Source organism: Mauremys reevesii, linkage group 2 (assembly GCF_016161935.1).
Source record: "Mauremys reevesii isolate NIE-2019 linkage group 2, ASM1616193v1, whole genome shotgun sequence".
In the NCBI taxonomy this organism is placed as follows: Eukaryota; Metazoa; Chordata; order Testudines; family Geoemydidae; genus Mauremys; species Mauremys reevesii.
In genome coordinates, this window is record NC_052624.1 from 65960547 (window position 1) to 65980190 (window position 19644).

Sequence of the window (19644 nt, forward strand, 5' to 3'; positions counted from 1 at the left end):
TATTTTTTTTTTTTTTTTTGGTTTTCGGGCTTTAGTTGATAACCTTATCAAAATTCTTTTCCCAGAAACTACGAAATCTTCCTAAAATAATTACCATGTGCACACACCCTCAAGTAAGACTTGTTTAGGATGAATTCTTTTAACCATAAATATAGATTTACTGTGAAACAGTGCAGCAGTGAAAAGATAAGAGACGAAGGGTTAGAATAATGAGACTATGGTGAGTTTTCACCATTGAGAGAGGTAAATAGTGGGATCCACCAAGAATCTGTACTGGCACAAGTGCTATTCAACATATTCATGAATTATCTGGAAAAAAGGCTAAACAGTGAGGTGGCAAAGTTTACAGATGATACAAAATTACTCATGATAGTTAAGTCCAAAGCTAACAAAACTAGGTGACTGGGCAACAAAATGGCAGATTAAATTTAATGTTGATAAATGCAAAGTAATGCACATTGAAAAGCATAATCCCAAATTATGTATAAATACAAAATGATGGGGTCTAAATTAGCTGTTGCTACTCAAGAAAGATCTTGGAGTCATTGTGGATAGTTCTCTGAAAACATCCAGAGTGGAGGAGCCATCAAAAAAGCAAACAGAATGTTAAGAACCATTAAGAAAGTGATAGATAAGAAGACAGAAAATATCATATTGCCATTATATAAATTCATGGTATGCCCACACCTTGAATGCTGTGTGCCATTCTGGTCACCTCATCAGAAAAAAGATGCGTTAGACCTGGAAAATATACATTAGGGGTATGGAACAGCTTCCATGTGCGGAGAGATTAATAAAACTGGGACTCAGAGTAGCAGCTGTGTTAGTCTGTATCTGCAAAAAGACTGTTCAGCTTTGAAAAGAGATGACTAAGATGGGATACGATAGAGGTCTACAAAATCATGAATGATGTGGAGAAAGTGAATAAGGAGTGTTATTTACCCCTTCACATAACGCAAGAACCAGGAGTCACCCAATGAAATTAATAGACAGCAGCTTTAGAACAAACGTAAGTACTCATTCACAAACACACAGTCAATCTGTGGAACCCGTTACCAGGGGATACTGTGAAGGCCAAAAGTATAACTGGATTAAAAAAAGGATTAGATAAATTCATGGGGGATAGGTCCATCCATGGCTATTAGTCAAGATGGTCAGGGATGCAACCTTATGCTCTGGGCGTCCCTAAAGCTCTGGCTGCTAGAAGCTATGACTGGATGACAGGGGAAGGATAACTCAATAATTGCCCTGTTCTGTTCCTTCCCTCTAAAGCATCTAGCACTGGCCACTGTCAGAAGACAGGATATTGGTCTAGATGAACCTTTGGTCTGACCCAGTCTGTCCATTCTTATGTTAGCTACAATATATTGTCTTTCCTTGAAGAACGTGTCATTGATTTCTAAAGAATTGCTTGACATTTCAGTTGTTCAGGGATGACTAATATAACAACCTGTACAGTGTTTTGGAAAACAGTTCAGATGCCCCTTGGATAGTTTCATCCTACAGCAGTCTATATTTCAGTCTGCTTCCAGATCAATAATAATATATAGTTTCATAGTTATGTAATTGTGACGGTTTCTTGTGTATTGCATCTTTAAATCTCTAGGAGTCTGCTGGAGGCAGCTGCCATTTTGTATTCATATCAGTGCCAGCCTGTTGCAGAGGGTGCACATACTGTGTTCCATCATGAAGATTTGGCTTTGGTTATTTCTTGTAGAAGAATGGACTCACTGCTACTGTGCCCATTTGTGGCTGGCTGTGGCACAATTGCTTTCTTCTCTAGTACCCCTTGCTGACAGTTACGCCAGTCCTTCCTCTCCTTGCAACTTATAGAGTCTTTATCATTCTTTCTGGTGCCCAATTAATATTTAATGAAGTGGAATAACTTTTATAGGAGAGATTGAGGGAGATCCACATCAGACTAATCTATAATCCAGTGTCTCGGACACTCTCCTGAGAGGTGGCAGATCCCTATTCAAATCTCTTCTTTTCGTCAGGTGGAGGGGGGGGACTTCAACCTGTAGTCTCCTACATCCTGGAAGAGTACCCTCACTATGAGCCCGTTCATTTTGTGTGGCATTAGGCAGCCTCTGAGCATGTCTGCTGGATTGGACCCCAGAAGTGAGTTTGGCAGAGGAGCACCTATCTTCTCCTGGTTCATGGATTGCCAGCAGAGAGAGGTGCCTAAATCCAGGCTTCATAAGGTAGATGGAGCGTAGGACACATCCCTTTGATCAGCATCTCCCATTGGCTAGGTTAGGCATCACACCTTCTGGCATGTTGGATTTTGTAGATCACGTTCTAAGGTGCCTATCTCTCCCCATGCATTGTAGAGGAAGCCTAGGCACTTAACTCAGGCTTTGTGAATTGCAGTGTGGTTCCTGTGATTTTTCTAGGTGCATAAAAGTTAGGTATTGCAACTCAGAGTTTGTGGAGCCTGGCCCAAAGGCTTCAAAATTGTTAAAAGATGTTAATTTATCTTCTAACAATCATGATCCCTTCATTTGGTTCTACAATGTAGATCACCAATTATTTATAAAATTGTTGTTAAATATAGTTAAGAATTACTACAGCCACTGAAAATTGCCACATTGTCCGTTTGCTGCTTTTAGAAATCAGAGTTTTGCCAGGTGTGCAGGATCAGGCAAAAATGGTTCAATTGTTTAAAAGATTTGTGTGCATGTGTTAACTTTATGCTGATTTAGCATGAAGAATGTAAATATTTTCTATAAAAATCAAACAATACCTTTCATCTCTTCTCAGCACAACTACTGCAATTCCCTTCTGCAAATCCCAGATTTCCAGATTCCAAAATTCACAGAAAACTGCTGCCTGCCTTCTCACATGCACAGAGAAGCAAGAACTCATCACTCCCATTATCACACAATGCCACCAGCTCAGCATTCATTTCAGTATCCTGTTCAACACTGACCTTGCTTTTAAAACCTTCCACATACTTAGTCCCCTGCAACTAGGTAGCTGACGTCACGGACTTTGTCTCTCTTCCTGCTCTTCTTTTCCTGCTCTCCATTTGTCTAGAATAACACTCATTAATATGCACTTATATACTATGTTCATCTGAAGATCTCACAGCCCTTTACAAAGGTGATTTCAGTGGAAATGCAGGTGCCCAGACAGTGCCCAAAGGCAGATGCTTGCCCCAACTTTGGGCCTGAGCAAGAGAGTCTACATGTAGCTTGGATTCCCAGGCCATCTCCTTTTTGTAGGAAAAGACCCACTGTGAGAATGAATTGAGGACAATAGGAACATTTTTACAGTTGTTTTTGTTACCTGTGCTCATTTTAACAATCTATTCCTTTCCAGCAAAGCATGGTACAAATCAGTACAAAGCCCTTCTAAAAGCAGTCTACAGTATATGAAACTTTAAGCAGATTGGTTAATTAATTCTTCTTTTTTCACAAGAAAAGAACACAATGTCCACAGCTTATGTAAAGGGTAACGGGAAAACATTTCATTTGCAAATTGTATTTGGTTTAGAAATCCCCAAACAGGAAGTTATGTTTGTTTGCCTTTTTGAAGGTCTCATGTGCTCCAGGCATTTGAAATATTCACAAATTAATAACGCCCCACTCACATTGGACAAAGCATTGTTGCCAGTTCTTTTTGAGTTTCCTTCCTTCCCCCTCCCCCCTCCTTCTTCAGATTCCATGGAATAAAATTAGCAGCTGTCTGCCAGTGTGAACATTTCATTTCAAAGTTCCGAGAAGGTGCTGACTGTCTGCCAGCTACTGAATTAAGAACAAAACAAATTATAAGCAACATCTTCCAACTTTCAATTACCTTTGGCTGAAAATGTGCATTTCTAGCCATGCAAACACTAAATCCACCATTGAATATGCAGAAAACAGATGTTTTAGAAAGGATACTTTAATATCACAAGAAAGATAAGGTAACACTTGATTAAAATAAGAATTGGCTATTGATTAGTTTTACTAAAATTAAAGCTACCAGATTCCTTATTTATGATCAGAAGGACCTTCTAACAATTTGAAGTTCAAGGTACTGTAAATCAGTGCAGCTCCACTAGTTTCAATAGAGCTATGCTTATTTACACCATCTAAGGATCTGACTCTTAAATTTCTAAACGGTATCTTAAAACCCTGTAAAGCATGGAATTCTGAAGGTGTTATCATTTATACAGTAATACTTTTAAAACACTGATATCAGTTTGTAGTGCATATAATTCATTTAGAAAAACAGATTACTGGTTCTTTTACTGAAGAATTTGAGGTAAGGTGCAATATGGCATATCCAATGAGTTATCAATTGTCTTCAGTTCCATAATTTTCAAAATGCAAACTTTTTATTTAATGCTTATCCAAAAGTCCTTTTTTAAAAACTTACTTGTTTTAGTTTTATATCAATCTTTCCATTGCTGAACAAATTTTAAACAGCCTCACTTATCTGCTTCTGACAGATTAAGAGAGTAGGCTAAATTGTGCAAAATGTTCAGAATACTAGGTTGTTTTGGAAGCATGTTTTTACCTGGTTTGGTGGTTGTGATTGGCTTGGTTCTGGTTTCCTGATTGGCTGAGCCCATTCCAGGTGGTGCAGAAGTTTTGTTTGCATAGCACTGAAGGTCTGGATCCAATATTTAAAAACAAAACAACAACAACATATAGTTTAAAAACGGCACTCTGTCCTGCAAACACTACTGGTTTTAGTGCTTATTGTCATGAACAATCACATTAAAGTCAAAAGTGTTATAGGAGGATTGGGCTCTGATATTGGCAACAAATTAGAGAACTAGATCCAGAAAGGATGAGATGTAAATGAATGGAAAATATAATAGTAGAAGAATTATGCCAATATCATACCCTTAGATCTAGAATTTTATCTCAGTTATACCAGTGTAAATCCAGAGTCACAATTTTTACTTCAGTCCAGTTATTCTGGATCAGTGGTATTTAACCTGTGGTATGCAGACCACTGGTGGTCCACAGACTATGTCTAAGAGGTCTCGGAAAGGTGACTATGAAAATAAAATTTCAGATCCCAAAAAAGGCATTCCATTTTTCTGATCAATCATTGGGTATGTGAATACCCCCACCTACAGGTCAAAACCTGGAAGTATTGTCATTACTAGAGAAGCCCACTGTTTAGTGCTCTGTCTCACGCTGTGTCAAATGCTGTGCTGAGCATGTGAAACATTTATAGTTAATTCTGTTCAGTTAGCTTTCAATCTAAGACTTCTATGGTAGGGGTCCACAGACCACAGGTTGAATTTCCAAAGGGGTCCGCACCTCCATTCAAAATGAATAAAGGTTGAAAGCCCAGAGTTCTAGATTTACACAACTATACATTAGATAAAAATCTGGCCTTCCTAGTCAAACATCTTTGAATTTTTTATTCTAAATAATTCCCCATTCATACTTCTCTTCCTAATCTCTCTCACTCTAAAATGAAATCTTATTCTAAAATAAACTATGTTACAACAATTAGTCACAGTGGTCCCCAACCTTTTCGTCTGGCGGGTGCCAGATGAAGGACCGTGGTGGCGGCATTTCGGCTGATGCTCGACCGCCGGACAGGACGTGGGCACATTTAGATGTGCCCGCAGGCACCGCGTTGGGGACCCCTGGTTTATCAGCTCTAGCTATGTAAGAATATTTAGACTAGAAGCAATAGACTAGAGTGTGTTCATCTAGTAGCAGCAAAGTGAAGCAGGAGTGTCTAGTTCCAATTATAATCATAAATCCCATTTCCACCCAGGCAGCTGTAAGAGGCTTTCAAGTGTTTGTGCTGGAGGAGGACTTCAGTAGTAATTTTAACTCTAAATGGTGCACACTTTGCTATTGCTTGCCATTGAAATTGTAGTTTTATTGACTTGTATTGGAGTTATATGATGTTCTTTAGGTTTTGAAATTTAGTCATGCAAGATGTATTACATTTTTTAGTTTCATCTGGCTTAGTAAAAAGAAAAGAAAATGCCTGAACCAATTAAATAAATCCAGCTGTAAACTGTGTTCAATTTTAGCACATCCCAGAAGAAGGTGGTGACTTTCATTCCGCCTCTTTCCTTTTCCCTGGTTTTCTCAGTTGGAGAACAAGGATTGACACCAGATTTCTTTGGAAAGACTTCTGTTGACTTTCATTTGAATGGAATAGTGTCATCCTGAATACTAGGAAATCTCTCAGGATATCATCAAGGAATCCAATGAGAATTTGATCTTTATTATTTGTATATGGTAATACCATAGAACTGCAGTCAGGATTGGACTCTATTATGTTAGGTGTTGTACAAACATATAGGCTATACAGTATAATGATGATTCAAAAGAAAGTGAAGCCCACCACCCCAGAATATTCCTGGCTGATTGTGCAATGTTGTCATACAGATAGATTCCTTCCTGACCCCTACTTCAATTGACTCATGCCCTGAAGCATGACAATGAGTTACTTGGTTTTAACCTGTATGATTACAAATGTTATAATTGGTCATAAAATTATCTAATCTAGTTTATAAATCCAGTGCTTGTCTCTATGAGCACCTATGATTGTGAATTCCACAGGCTGATATACTCCTTTATGAACAAGTATCTTCTCTTATTTGTTTTAAATCTACCTGCTTTTAACTCATCAGGTGACACTCCCTGTTCTCTTACCATGGAACAAAGGAGAGACTGAGCAGTTTTAACTATACTCTACATAATACTTCAACTCCCCTCTAGCTATTGAAGACCCATGGACAGTTTTTCTCCACACGTTTCTAAAATCCTCACTAGTTAGAATGACAACTGTAAAAGAAAAAAGGATTGAGTCCCTCCCTACTTTCACTGAAAACCATCACTATAGTGATTGTAAATGCAGCAAAAATATGCCAAGGTCATACAAACATCACGCAGAGTTGCCAGCTCCCAAAGCTGGCGTCAATCTCTCTTTCATTGCCATGGCAAACAGTGAACAGATAATAGGATACTGGAGACTAAGGTGTTGACCCTTCCCTATTGGCTGGAATGTATTTAAACTCAGCTTCCCTCAAGAATGATCTCAAACTAGCAGAGCTAAAACTTTTAAAGAAAAGGCCCTTGGTGTCTCTTTGGCAAAACATGCTGCTTTCTACACAGAGAGGGCCAGATTTTTCTCTCACACAGGGCTTATCTACATGCTGAGTTATTTTGGATTAGCTGAACACTCTTATTGCAGAATAACAGTATCTTTTTCTGGTTTACTTTAATCCACAACAGCTATTTCCACTTTATACGCAAACGCTAACTTATTCTGGAATAGCTTCCCTGTGTAGACAAGCCATTATACTGAAGTCAATGGGAGTAGCTCCTGAGTAATAGAGCAGAAATGGGTTACTTTGCTCTTCCAAACAGCTTTCTTTGCTGCAGCTCTCAGATCTGTAATGCTGTAGCAGTTGAACTATTAAGATGGTTTCCAAATGTCATGCACCATTGATTAGGAAACAGAAGGTTTTGATACCACGGAATTTGTTCTTTTCTAAATTACTGATAATTTCAGGACATCATGAGGCACATTGTTAAGCATCATGAGGTGTCTGACATGGAAAATACAGAATATTCAGATAAATACTGATTTCATTAAAGTTAGATACTAATTAAAGGATATATGCCCATGACGTCAGGGTTCTATTCTGGCTATTACAGACAGACGATATATGGGAACAGTACAGTGGCGAGAAAATTACAAGTATATGCTAAGAGGGAGTTAAAATGGAGATGTTAACTACACAGATTGTTACAAAGCAACCATTATAATATAGTACAGAAAAAGGATAAATATACTATATATTGAACACTTGTGTTTTCAATTTGAAATAGGTCTCTTCTAATGACCAGTCCATGGAAAATTAAAAGCAAAATACACCTCCTAAATTCCACTATTCAGGAATAGTTCTGCCCTTAGTCATACCCATGAAACCCTGTTGAAACCAGGGAGGTTGTGAGGGCAGAATTTGACCCTTTGTCTATGCAATTGAGATATCAGAAGGCAGAACAGCGGGCAGAATGTGTCCAGCTGTGTAAAAGACCCAGTGCAAGTGCTTTTTGGGGCAAGGACCATCTCTTGGTTCTGCGTTTGTACATTTTGATAGTGCAACCAAAGTAAGACCCAAATTAACAGTGAAATGACTGTGATTCATACATTCTTAATAAATTAGTGTCCCCTACTTTACTCACTATAGGTTCAATCTTCCAATAGGCAGAGCACACTCAGCTCCCATCAGCAGAGGAGTTGAGGGCAATCTGTATCTCACAGGAGTGCTCAGCACCTTTCAGGGTCAAATCCTAGAACAAATGGTTTACTAACACACTGTCAACTTATTCCCCAACTTGGCCTTCAAAAGAAAATAAATTCTTTTCAGAAATCGAATCGTCTCCCCTGTCCTAGATGTCATTGACTGGAAGACTTTTCAGTATTATCACTCTGTGGATCTGCAACGAGGTGGTTTTGACTGGAAATTAGATTTCCATTGGGAGCCGCTGCCGGAGCATGAGGAGAAGGTACGCCAGTCTGCCATCAGCCCCATCAGGTAACAGTTCATCAGCCAATATGCTTACTCTCACCTCAGCAGCACGGTCACAAAATCTAACACACTCTCCAGCTAATTGAGAAGAGACAGGATTACATTCACAGGTTTTTTTGGCTTGTATTTTTGCGAGGAGAGGGTTATTGGTTTACATATCCAGTAGGTTTTAATTTATTAATAATATTATTAGACTACAATCGGGCCTATGTTATGGCATGTGCTTTCCAGACATAGACACGGCTCCAAACAATGTACAATCTGACAGGGGTGCTGGAACCATTTGTAGAGTGGGGGTGCTGAGAGCCATTGAACCAAACTGTAAACCCTGTATATAACAGAAACAACTTTAAGCCAGGGGGTGTGCAGCACCCCCAGTTCTAACACCTATGCAAACTGAAAAGACAAGGTGGGGGGAGATGCCACATACAAAGTTATTAGGATAATGATAGTCACATGGCTTATTAATTACATGTTGATATGTTTTGTGTGTGTGTGTATAAGATAAAAATATGCTAATTTCCCCATCCCTTGACCCTCACTCAACAATTCCAATCTTGCCTCTTTCTCCTGTACCAATTTCCAGCTTCAGTTCCTTATTTCCTTCCCTCCATACAGATGAACAAGTCAGTCATGCGATAAATGAAATACATTAATAGATGATGTACTCAATTAGGCCCAGATCCTCAAGGATACTTGGACACCTAACTCCAAATTGAAAGCAAAAGGATTTCATATGGAGTAGAAGAAAGTGTGGAAATTGCGGGCAGAGAAGCAGATGACTGAGGTGGAGCACGGGGGGACAGGGATGACAAAATAAGAGACAAGCAGGGAGAAATAAAGTGTGGCAGAGGTATGCAGAGCCGTAAAGGTAGCCACAAAAAGTGTGAGCTTAATGGAGGTGGACAAGGGGGAGCCAGAGGAGGGCTTCAAATGGGGAGATGTGATCAGATCTTATCTGCTCTATTTTTATGGCCTGGAGGAAGTGATGAGGTTATCTGAAGTAACTGAGATGAGAATGTGGGGGAGGTTTTAGCTGGGTGAACAGAGAAAAAAAGATTAGAACCTCGAAATATTGTGCAGGGAGAAAAAAGGCTGCAAGATTTGGATATCACCTAGAAGTGTCCGAAGAGGGAGGAGTTGAAGTTCAGACCTAGTTTACTGTGTGACAGGGAGGATGGCGGTGTGGTCAGTAATGACAGAGAATGTGGGGAGGGCAGAGGCATTCAGTGAAGGTGGCAGTGTCGTGCTGGTTTGGCAAGAAAAATGGCAAATAAAGGGAGAGAGAGCAAATATGTAGTGGGAGAAGTCTGTGCAACAATGAGAATGATTCCTGGGGCATTCAAGTGGCATGGATCAAGACCAGACAAGCTGGAGGCTGAGGTGAGCCAGGGCTGGGGGTTAGTAGGACAGAGGTTTACAATGGGGGTCAAGAAGGAGAAAAAAGAGTCAACGGTGGCAGAGAGAAGTGAAGAGATTCAGCAACAGAGTCAGTGGAGAAAGAGGAGTGAGCAGGGAGAATGGTACGGGGGAGGGAATGAGTGTAGAAGAGCAATCTTGGACATGAATGGACTGGAGGTCCCAGAGGGCAGAGGAATGTTGGAAGAGATAAAGCAATAACATGAGAGACAGAACTCAGCTTTTGAGAGATCAAAGGCGCACCAGCCTTTAGTGATTCCACAGTTTGGTTGACTTGATGCCAGGCACATCACTTGGCCGGTCCACGCTGACCGCAAACTTATGGCCAACATCAGGTCAGCTAACTCAGGTCTTCATAACCATGTTCAAACATGGGAAAATTGTAGGTGAGCCCTACAATCTAGGGTAAAGGGTATGCTTGGTGGGAAGACTGAGGGCAGGACTCAAAAACAGAGAGGGTGCTAAGAGCAAGAGGGTCAGAGGGAAGGAAGCAGCTTCTTGTCTGCAAAGCTTTACACAATAGTGTCTTATCTGTGATGTCCGCAAGTGTAGTGTTGGCCATCTCTATTTAAAGTAAACAGCAGTTGTGTACATTTGTAAAATAAATAAATTACACTGAGAAATACTCTGAGCCCCATCTCTCTCCCACCAGCAAAGTGGCTCACTGCAAAGTCCCAAAATCTGCCACCACTCAGCAAGTGGAAAGCAACACACACACCTTTTAAACTAGAAACACAGTTGACACTTTAAAATTTCCCTGCCACCTTCTCAGTGATTGTAAGGCCCACCACAGGATCATGCATTGTTTTATAGCGACCTCTCCATGATCAGAGTAAATCTCATTCTCTATTTAACTCTCCATCTTAGATTGCAGCAAGATTCACTTTTAAACTGTGCTCTGTCTAGAAGTCCTGTGGTGCCGGGTGGAGTAGTGGCAATGGACCGACATTACTTCCAAAATATTGGCGCTTATGATTCCGACATGACTCTATGGGGGGCAGAAAACCTAGAATTATCTATAAGGGTAAGAATCTGAACAGAAATGTCAAGTAACTATTGTGTGTTGAAGAGAACAATATTTAAGAGCCCAGAGGCAACTTAGAAAATAAAAACTGAGTAGAAAACTGCATCAGGTGGAGAGAAATTTCTGTTTTCTCACAGTAATCTCCCCCTAAAGTTCTCCAGCAAGATGTCAAGTGACAACACACAGAACCACTAAGTCTCATTGGCTGACCCTCACCTCATGAAAGGACAATATTTTTAGCACCTTCTGAAAGCTGCATTTTGCAAATGAACCCTAGCATGTATGTAGTATTTGGAAAGTGTTAGTTGCAGAATCTTAACAACTTAACAACAGAACAAAACAAAGATATTGTTACAAAACAAAGCAGTGTGTTTAATATTAAAGGCTCGAGTTTAACACATGTTAAACACATGTTAAACACATGTTAAAGACACGCTGCCTTGTCTACACTAGGCTGTTAATACATGTTAGATAACACCTTCCAAATCCTAGTCTAGATAAGGCCTCAGAACACAAGCAGCCAAATTATAGCTCCCTCCTTCATGGGTGTACTGGGAGAATGGACTTCCTCCTCCTTCTGATGGCCTCCTCCTTGGGGCACCCATAATTTGGCCCCATCAGTATTGCTATCAGATAAAATGAACCCACAAGGCTACTAGCCAGAAGAGATTTTTACTCGTGTCAGTCTCTATTTCACCTTGCTTTGCACACCTAGGTTACTTACCATTTGCTAAATGGTGTTGATAGCGATGTACTGCCTGCATAGCGGATACACCATGTTAGACCCCTTTTTGTCTTCATCTGTGTTACAGGCATGGCTCTGTGGTGGTTCTGTTGAAATCCTTCCATGCTCACGGGTGGGACACATTTATCGAAATCGTATCCCGCACACTTTTCCCAATGAAGAGGCTGCAATGAGGAACAAAATCCGAATAGTAGAGACCTGGCTGGATTCTTTTAAAGAGATTTTCTACAAGCATGACACAGCGGCATTCCTAATTAGTAAAGTAAAGACATAAGTGATGTTCCATCTCAGGAGGAAGTAAAGTAAATCCTTACCATTTGGGGAAGGGGAAGAGAGAGAGAGAGTTTTTCTTTTTGTAGTTGATTAATGCTGCCCGTTAACGTCCCACCTATTGTTTAGCCACTTCCAGAGGGAAATAATTTTGTCTGCAGAGAAACAGACACCCAATACACCAGATTTAGGAAAGTGTTTATTAAGGTATAACACTCAATGAAAAGGTGACATCCTGTTTAGCTCATGGTTGTCCAGAAGAAATTGGCTGTATCCTCACAAAACTAGAGTGACGCACACTGGAAGATAGCAGAAAAGTTCTAAGAACAACAGACACCCCAATCACTATACACCAATTAGATTTTCATTTGAGGCGTCATAAGGAGGCATTGAAAAGAGGATTGGATACTAGCTGCCATTCTGTCTTACAGTTAGGGTGTGGAACCAGAATGGAAAAGCATCACTACTCACAAATCCTCCTGGAGTGACTCAGCATGCTCCACAACCACAGTTTAGCTGGTGGCTGTTTGGGTTCAGCACTGTGATTGAAATATGTCATATACCCAAACATATGTTTCTTAAAATCTGAACAGCAGAGTTGTTGACAATGCTGCTGCTAGCCCTATTTCTTTGGCTTTGGTACATTTCATTATACCTGCAACCTTTCCCACTCACTGGTAGGGCAGAAGTTTGAGCAGTTTTAGCAAGCAGGTGAAAAAGTAGACTCAGTAAAGGAGAGAGGTCATTAATTTAAAAATGCTGTGCTTACAAAACTGAAGACTGATGAGAATGCTACAGCTAGGCAGTGCGTGGGTTGGCACTTAGCACTGTATGAGTTTCCTCAAACAATTTTGGCACTGCATTTCAATACTGACCTGCCAAACCCCAGTTGCTGCAGGCCTGAGTTGCCCAATCATGCTAAATTTTATGACAAGTTTGAGACTGTATCAAACTAATTTTTTTCATCTGATTTTTCTCTTGTTACTTATATTGCAGGACTTGAACCCCATTGGCCAAATTGGCATCTAATTTATACCCCTGCAGTTTCTTTGAGTCAATGAACTAGCAGTGTAACTGAGAGGAGAATGTAAGCCCAGGTCTGCAGAGATCAATGACTGCTTTCTTATTTCATTTAATAATTAACTGAAGGTGCTTCTTGTTAACTAGGTAATAACTTTATCCTGAGCTAGTAAACGCTTCAGCCTTCAGTGCTGCAGTTTATTTGCTATCAAAACCTTTGCCTTTGGCCTCAGAGTTTATTTTGTCCAGGTTACTGTTATTACCTCACAAATATGAAATACCCTCACATGATATTCATGTTCAGCTAACATAATATTAATCTATTACCTTCTTCCACATACAATATTTTTGTGTCAGCATAGCGTGGTGTTTTAATCCATAAAGGCAATGAATGAAATAATTTCCAGTGCATTTACTTGCAATCATCATAATAGTCTTGTCCTTAAGTGATTTGTTGAATTAATATGGTAAATAGGGCCATCTACTGGCCCCTGAAAAATCCAGGGAATATTAGCTGAACATTGACTCCTACTAAGTAATTTAAAAAAAAATGTAACCCCAATTTAGATTGCTTTATACATTTTTTTCCATTCAGAATTTATTTTTTCTGGGTCTGAGCTGTATTCTGCCCAGGATATCTATGGCATGAACATTAATATTGATGAATAAATCTTTTCACTTTCAATTTTTTAGCTTATTTTGTTTGTTTAAACCAGTTTAAACTTATAACCAACATTTCATCTCAGACTGGGCTAGAGAGTGACCTGCTTCACGGTATTCTCCAGAGTTCTGTCTCCAGCGCCAAATCTAAACTGTAATTAATATGACAAAATGACACCGGCTAACATCTGCTTCCTAGACCCCAGTAATTCTCATGTGTACTGTCCCGTTTTAGGGAATCCACAGATAAATTTTACTCCCGGTTGATTTCTGTGATTCACTGGAGATCTCTGAGTGATGGGTCTGAGTGACCCTGATACTTTTGAGTTAGTGATTTGAGTTGCTGGACTGGTATTAATGAGACAAATCCCCTGTGATTTACTGCTAGAGATGGGATTAGCAGAAACATTCAAGTTGGAACTCCCTCAGTATAAATGACAGGGATCTACTAGCAGCATATTCTCCATGAGGGGTCCTTGGTTTTGGAACTTACTCCTTCACTTGGTCTGCCAGAACCCAGTCTTGTAAGCTTTCTGGACATGCTGCAAACGTTCAATCTTTAATGTTAAAGGCTCGAGTAAATCAACAAGTTAAACACATGTTAAAGACCCGCTGCCTTGTCTACACTAGGATGTTAATACATGTTAGATAACACCTTCCAAATCCTAGTCTAGATAAGGCCTCAGAACACAAGCAACCAAATTATAGCTCCCTCCTTCATGGGCGTACTGGGAGAATGGACTTCCTCCTCCTTCTGATGGCCTCCTCCTTGGGGCACCCATAATTTGGCCCCATCAGTATTGCTATCAGATAAGATGAACCCGAAGGCAATTGAGGAGTGGGTGTCCTGAGGGGAATATATTTATGGGCAGTCCTTTGTTTATGTTGCAATTTTTAATGTATGGCATAGGCACTCAAAGCAACAGGTGGGTGCCAAGAGCTGAATTTTAAAAATCTGAAGCAATAAGTAAATCACTGGCCAGAAGGGTGCAATAGGTTGCTAAGAACTGTGAGGGGTCAGACTTTGAAAAGTATTTAAACCAGGACACCATTGTGCTGGGCACTGTACAAACACAAACCAAAATGATGGTTCCTGCCCATAGAGCATCTGCAGAAACAAATTATTCACATAATATGATGAGCAATTGATGGGGAAAATAATCAAATCAATTGTTTTTATATATATATACTTTGATCATCATTACTGCATGTGTTAGACCAACTTCTAGGCTCATTTATCCGCACTGCAGGGGGATGTAAGTAAGAGGAGATTTTGGTCTGTTAAAGCCAGGGCATTAAATGGCAATCAATAAGCCAACTTCTTACAGCCCCATTGGTTTCAGTGCAGTTAGTGTAGAATTTGTTTTTTGTTAAAAAAAAGGGTAAAGAATTATTGATTTTGCAAGATAATTACACTTGTTATGGATGATGGAAATCCTTATGGCCACCCCATGTCTCATCTTTGAGACTCTCAATCCCCTTCCCACTTCAGACTAAATGTTATTTTAGTACAAATTTACAGGGGGTGTAGAAGTGGTCTTTCTCATTTGTGTAACGCATACGAGAGACACGACACTAACTGTAACTTGCTGTATATAGGGGGTGGCAGAACGGAGCCCTCCCTGGGCAGTATATTTCTTTTCCAGCTTCTCAAAAACAAATATATTAGTACTTGTTTACTATCCATTCAATTGACCTATGCTTTCTCATATAAGGCTGAGAAGCCAGATTGCAACGAGCGCCTTCAGCTGCAAAAGCGACTAGGCTGTAGAAAATTTCATTGGTTTATATCAAACGTATACCCTGAACTCCACCCACCAGAGTACAAACCAAGATTCTCTGGCAAGGTAAGAGGGAAATTATTATTATTATTATTATTATTATTTGTATTACTGGAGTACCTAGAGACCCCAACTGAGATCAGAATCCTGTTGTGTTAGGTGCTGTACAAACATATAGTAAGAGACAGTCCCTGCCCTGGACAGTTTACAATCTAAATAGACAAGGCAGATAAAGAATTGGAGGGAAAACAAAGGCACAGAGAAGTAAAGTGACTTGCCCAATATCACACAACAAGTACCAACTCCGGAAGTGAACCCATTTCTCCTGACTCCCAGTCCAGTGCCCTATTCCCTAGCTCATGCTGCCTCCCCAAAAGTTATAGGATTTCACATTTAATAATTACAACTTATTAAAACACACTTAATAAAACTGTTTTATGAGCCAAATCCTGAGACTCTTAGTTTCTATTCAGTTCTTTCTCAGGAAAGTTCCTATTGACATTAATGAGAATTTGCCCAAGAAAAGACTAAGTACTGTGTAAGGATCTCAGAATTTGACCCAATGTGAAAAGGCTTAGCTGTGCCTCAACGAGAGTGAGAGTGAGTATGGTACATGAGCAGGGGATCTCATCCTGAGCTCAGAGTGTAGACATAGCCCTAGCATTCCGCATGATAGATTCAGAAACAGTAATGTAATATACTACCAGTTATCCTCATATTGTATAGCACGATATATAATTCCACGTTTGCCATAACATACCAGCATGTGTAGTAATGGTCATTATACTGAAAACATTCTGTGACTATTGTATTAAATTCAGTACCGTATACACAAACAGGGCAATTATTAGAGCTCATCAGAAAATAGGTTTTTGTGTGGAAAATTGTGACCGTCTGTTGAAAACTGAACACCCAAAACCAAACATTTGGAGAGTTTTGGGTGTTCAGTTTTTCTGACAAAAACATCAAACATTTTTAGGGAATACAGAAAGTTTCTGCAAAAATTTTAATTTTCTCAAAAACCCAATTTTCCATAAAAAAAAATTGTTGGAAAAGATTCAACCAGTTCAACTAATTATAAACTGAAGGTTTAACTTTAACTTTGCCAGATAGCATGATCTCTTGTGTCACTCTACTGACAAGGCTCAGTTTCGCTCAATATGTGAGTCTGTTTGATCTTGCCTATGAGTGAAAGGACTCTACCTGCTGAATAATTAGCCAAAGCAAAAAGGATACAATCCAAGCAACATTAAAAGTTAATTAAAAATGTTTCCTTTTTAACTGATTGTACTTTATTTCAGTATAAATATTTATTTGCAGCTGTACAACACTGGTGTTGGCTTCTGTGCAGATTACAGATCTGCCTGGGATGCTGCAGAAGGTCTTATTGAGCTGTCTCCTTGTAGTGACAATATTAACCAGGTATTGTATATTTAAAGCTTATGTGTACTGGCATTAAATTTAAGGCCCAGATACAGGAAGGTATTTAAGCTGGTCCCTAACTAACTTTAAGCATTGCCTTCAATAAGAGTACTCATGTGCTTAAAGTATCAGAGAGGTAGCTGTGTTAGTCTGGATCTGTAAAAGCAGCAAAGAGTCCTGTGGCACCTTATAGACTAACAGACGTATTGGAGCATGAGCTTTCGTGGGTGAATACCCACTTCGTCGGATGCATGCTTAAAGTTAAACACATGCTTATGTACTTTCTTGAATCAGGGGCTAAATGATGAGCAGCTAAATTACTGCAACAATATGTCTTGCTGATTTTGTCCCATCCAAAAAATATGTTTTTTTTTTCCATTTGGGAATCAGTTCATCTGCACTGGACACTATTAAAATATTGAGGTTCACCACACTACTACCCCATGATATTTTCAGTATTCCTTATACTAAAAATGAGAAATGTATATGACTGGACTGACACACAACAAATACTGCAGTATATTGAATTATTGCAAATGGTAAATGTCAAGATTTTCATGATCTTGACTGTTATTTTTTCAATCAGTTTTTGGAAACTTAAGAAAGGGAAAAATCATATTTTAGTTAATAAAACAGAATGGTTACTTAGCACACTGCTTGACAGTACAATAATTTAAAGCAATGATTTACAATACAGTAAAAACATTCATTCATTCAAATGAAATCTCAGTAAGCAGTCTTTGTCTAATGAAAATACAACCACCATTGTGACAGCTTTACTGTATTCTGCCCCTCTTTTAAAAATGATTTCCCCTTCAACCATCTAATATGCAAAGTGTAATTTAACCAGCAACACACCTAGGATATGTCTGTTCAATTTCCACGACATATATTTAAAGCAGGCTACTGTTTTTCACCTGAAATTGTTTGTACATTTTAGGTCATTTAGATATTTAAGTATTTGATCTGCAGGCACACTCAGACATCTACATTAACTAAAGTGTTTCTGTCCAGAGATTTGTGGATGCAAAAATGAAAGCCTGGTTTACATCAAGCTAAAAATGAGGTCTTTACTTTTTATCTCCATAGAGGTCAGTCAACAACACTGAGTTCTGGAATAATGTTAAACAATTAGAACTCTATGCTCTGATCCTTATACATCCAAAACTCCCATTAAAGATAGGGGAAGTTTTGGAAGCTCAAGAAACATAAGGTCAGGATTGTATATGCAAATATTTGCATCCTGATTGGTTTGCAAAAGTTCTGCTTCCTGATTGACTCAAAGATAGATGTTTTCCCCCTGAACTTTTAAATTCATCTCTCTTTTTGAATGCTGAGAATGAACTCAGTGGGAGTTGAAACTGTCCAGCACATCCAGATTGGGCCTATGAGTACAAAGTGATTATTTATTATTTTCAGTAGCATCTGGGGAAATGGAAGACTAGGAAGTTTAGGGCACAAATATATCAACTCTAGAATAACAGAGATGGATTTTTCCCGTATTCTGGTGTCTGGGAATGTCCCACCAGCTGGAGTACCTTTAAATAAATATATATATATAGCCTACAAATGTTATATTCTGCATCTATTTTATACATATTATCCAATCCTAAAAACCTTTACTCATGGAAATAGTCCCAGGAAAGTAGTCATGCAAGGACTATTTGTAAGAGGATAGGTTTGCAGGATCAGGCCTATTGTGTCTCCTTCATTCATCTTGGAGTTGTATGTTAACAGACAGGAAATGATTTCAGATACTAGCAACTAAAAATGAATTGGAATGTTCTTCAACTTTATTAATGCAAACAAACCCTTCCTTTTCTAGCATTTTGAATATAACAGTGTGAAGGAAATCCGGTTTGGTTCTGCTCTGCAGTTTTGCTTTGATGTCAGACATGAGAAGGTTATCCTTCAAAACTGTACACAAGAGACAGAAAATAACCAGCAACAATGGGATGTCCAGGAGGTGTGTAGTGATTTTGTCATGAAGCTAGGCTAACTGAACGCAGTCTAAAAGTTGTGGGGAAGGGGTTAACAGAAGTTTTAGAGTATGGTTTCACTGCATCACAGTTTGCATCCAAGGTACTGTGAAGCTATTTGTCCTATTCACACCAACTTCCTCATACACATTTGGTTAAGAAAAAGAGTCAAAGCAACCATTCTGTAGAACCGCATGTTCTAGATTTTTGCTGTTCTAGACTAACCTATTTATTTTACAGGGGATCCTGGAATATATGAACCAGTGATTATTAAATTAACCTAAGGGCAAATGCCACCCCACTTCTGTAGGCACAAAGAACAATGTACAGTCCTGCTACGCAGGCTGGGAGAGGTGTGAGAGGACCCAGATTCTGGGAGAACATGAAGAAGGGGTTAACCCCTTGCTTGGCTTGAATTGGATCTCTTTTGGGAGTAGGATGGGGCCTTAAAATTCCCACTTTACTGCTGTATAGAAGTATCTCCTTCTATAAGAATTCAATATTATTCAGTGGAATTCACCCAGCAAGGTAGGAAATTATCTGCAGCATGCGAAATTGTAAGGTTCCAGGACAATATATAGAACAAAGTGTTGAAAGAGATCTAGACAGATTTATGAGTGGGATTCTATGATGGGTTGCTTGTCATGGTAGGGTGCAGGGCTCAGCAGCCCTGGGACTCACGGTTTATGTCTTATGTTCTTAGAAGCTCGTGTGTCTAGGCTTCAGATGGCTACCTGCAGGGGTCAGGAAGGGATTCCCTTACCGCTGTCAATGTATTCTGTTTTTTATTTTTTGTCTCCTTCCTGTGGAAC

The 19644-nt window shown here is 39.4% G+C and overlaps 1 protein-coding gene across 1 annotated transcript in view; it reads left to right on the forward strand.

The window, feature by feature from the left end:
* Positions 1 to 19644, forward strand: part of GALNT15 (polypeptide N-acetylgalactosaminyltransferase 15) — a 31810-nt gene that overhangs the window by 8516 nt on the left and 3650 nt on the right. The window contains exons 2-7 of the mRNA XM_039522960.1: positions 8351 to 8518; positions 10838 to 10955; positions 11768 to 11962; positions 15366 to 15497; positions 16752 to 16853; positions 18679 to 18819. Coding sequence (XP_039378894.1) covers positions 8351 to 8518; positions 10838 to 10955; positions 11768 to 11962; positions 15366 to 15497; positions 16752 to 16853; positions 18679 to 18819 — 856 coding nt within the window. The remainder of the gene's footprint in view (positions 1 to 8350; positions 8519 to 10837; positions 10956 to 11767; positions 11963 to 15365; positions 15498 to 16751; positions 16854 to 18678; positions 18820 to 19644) is intronic.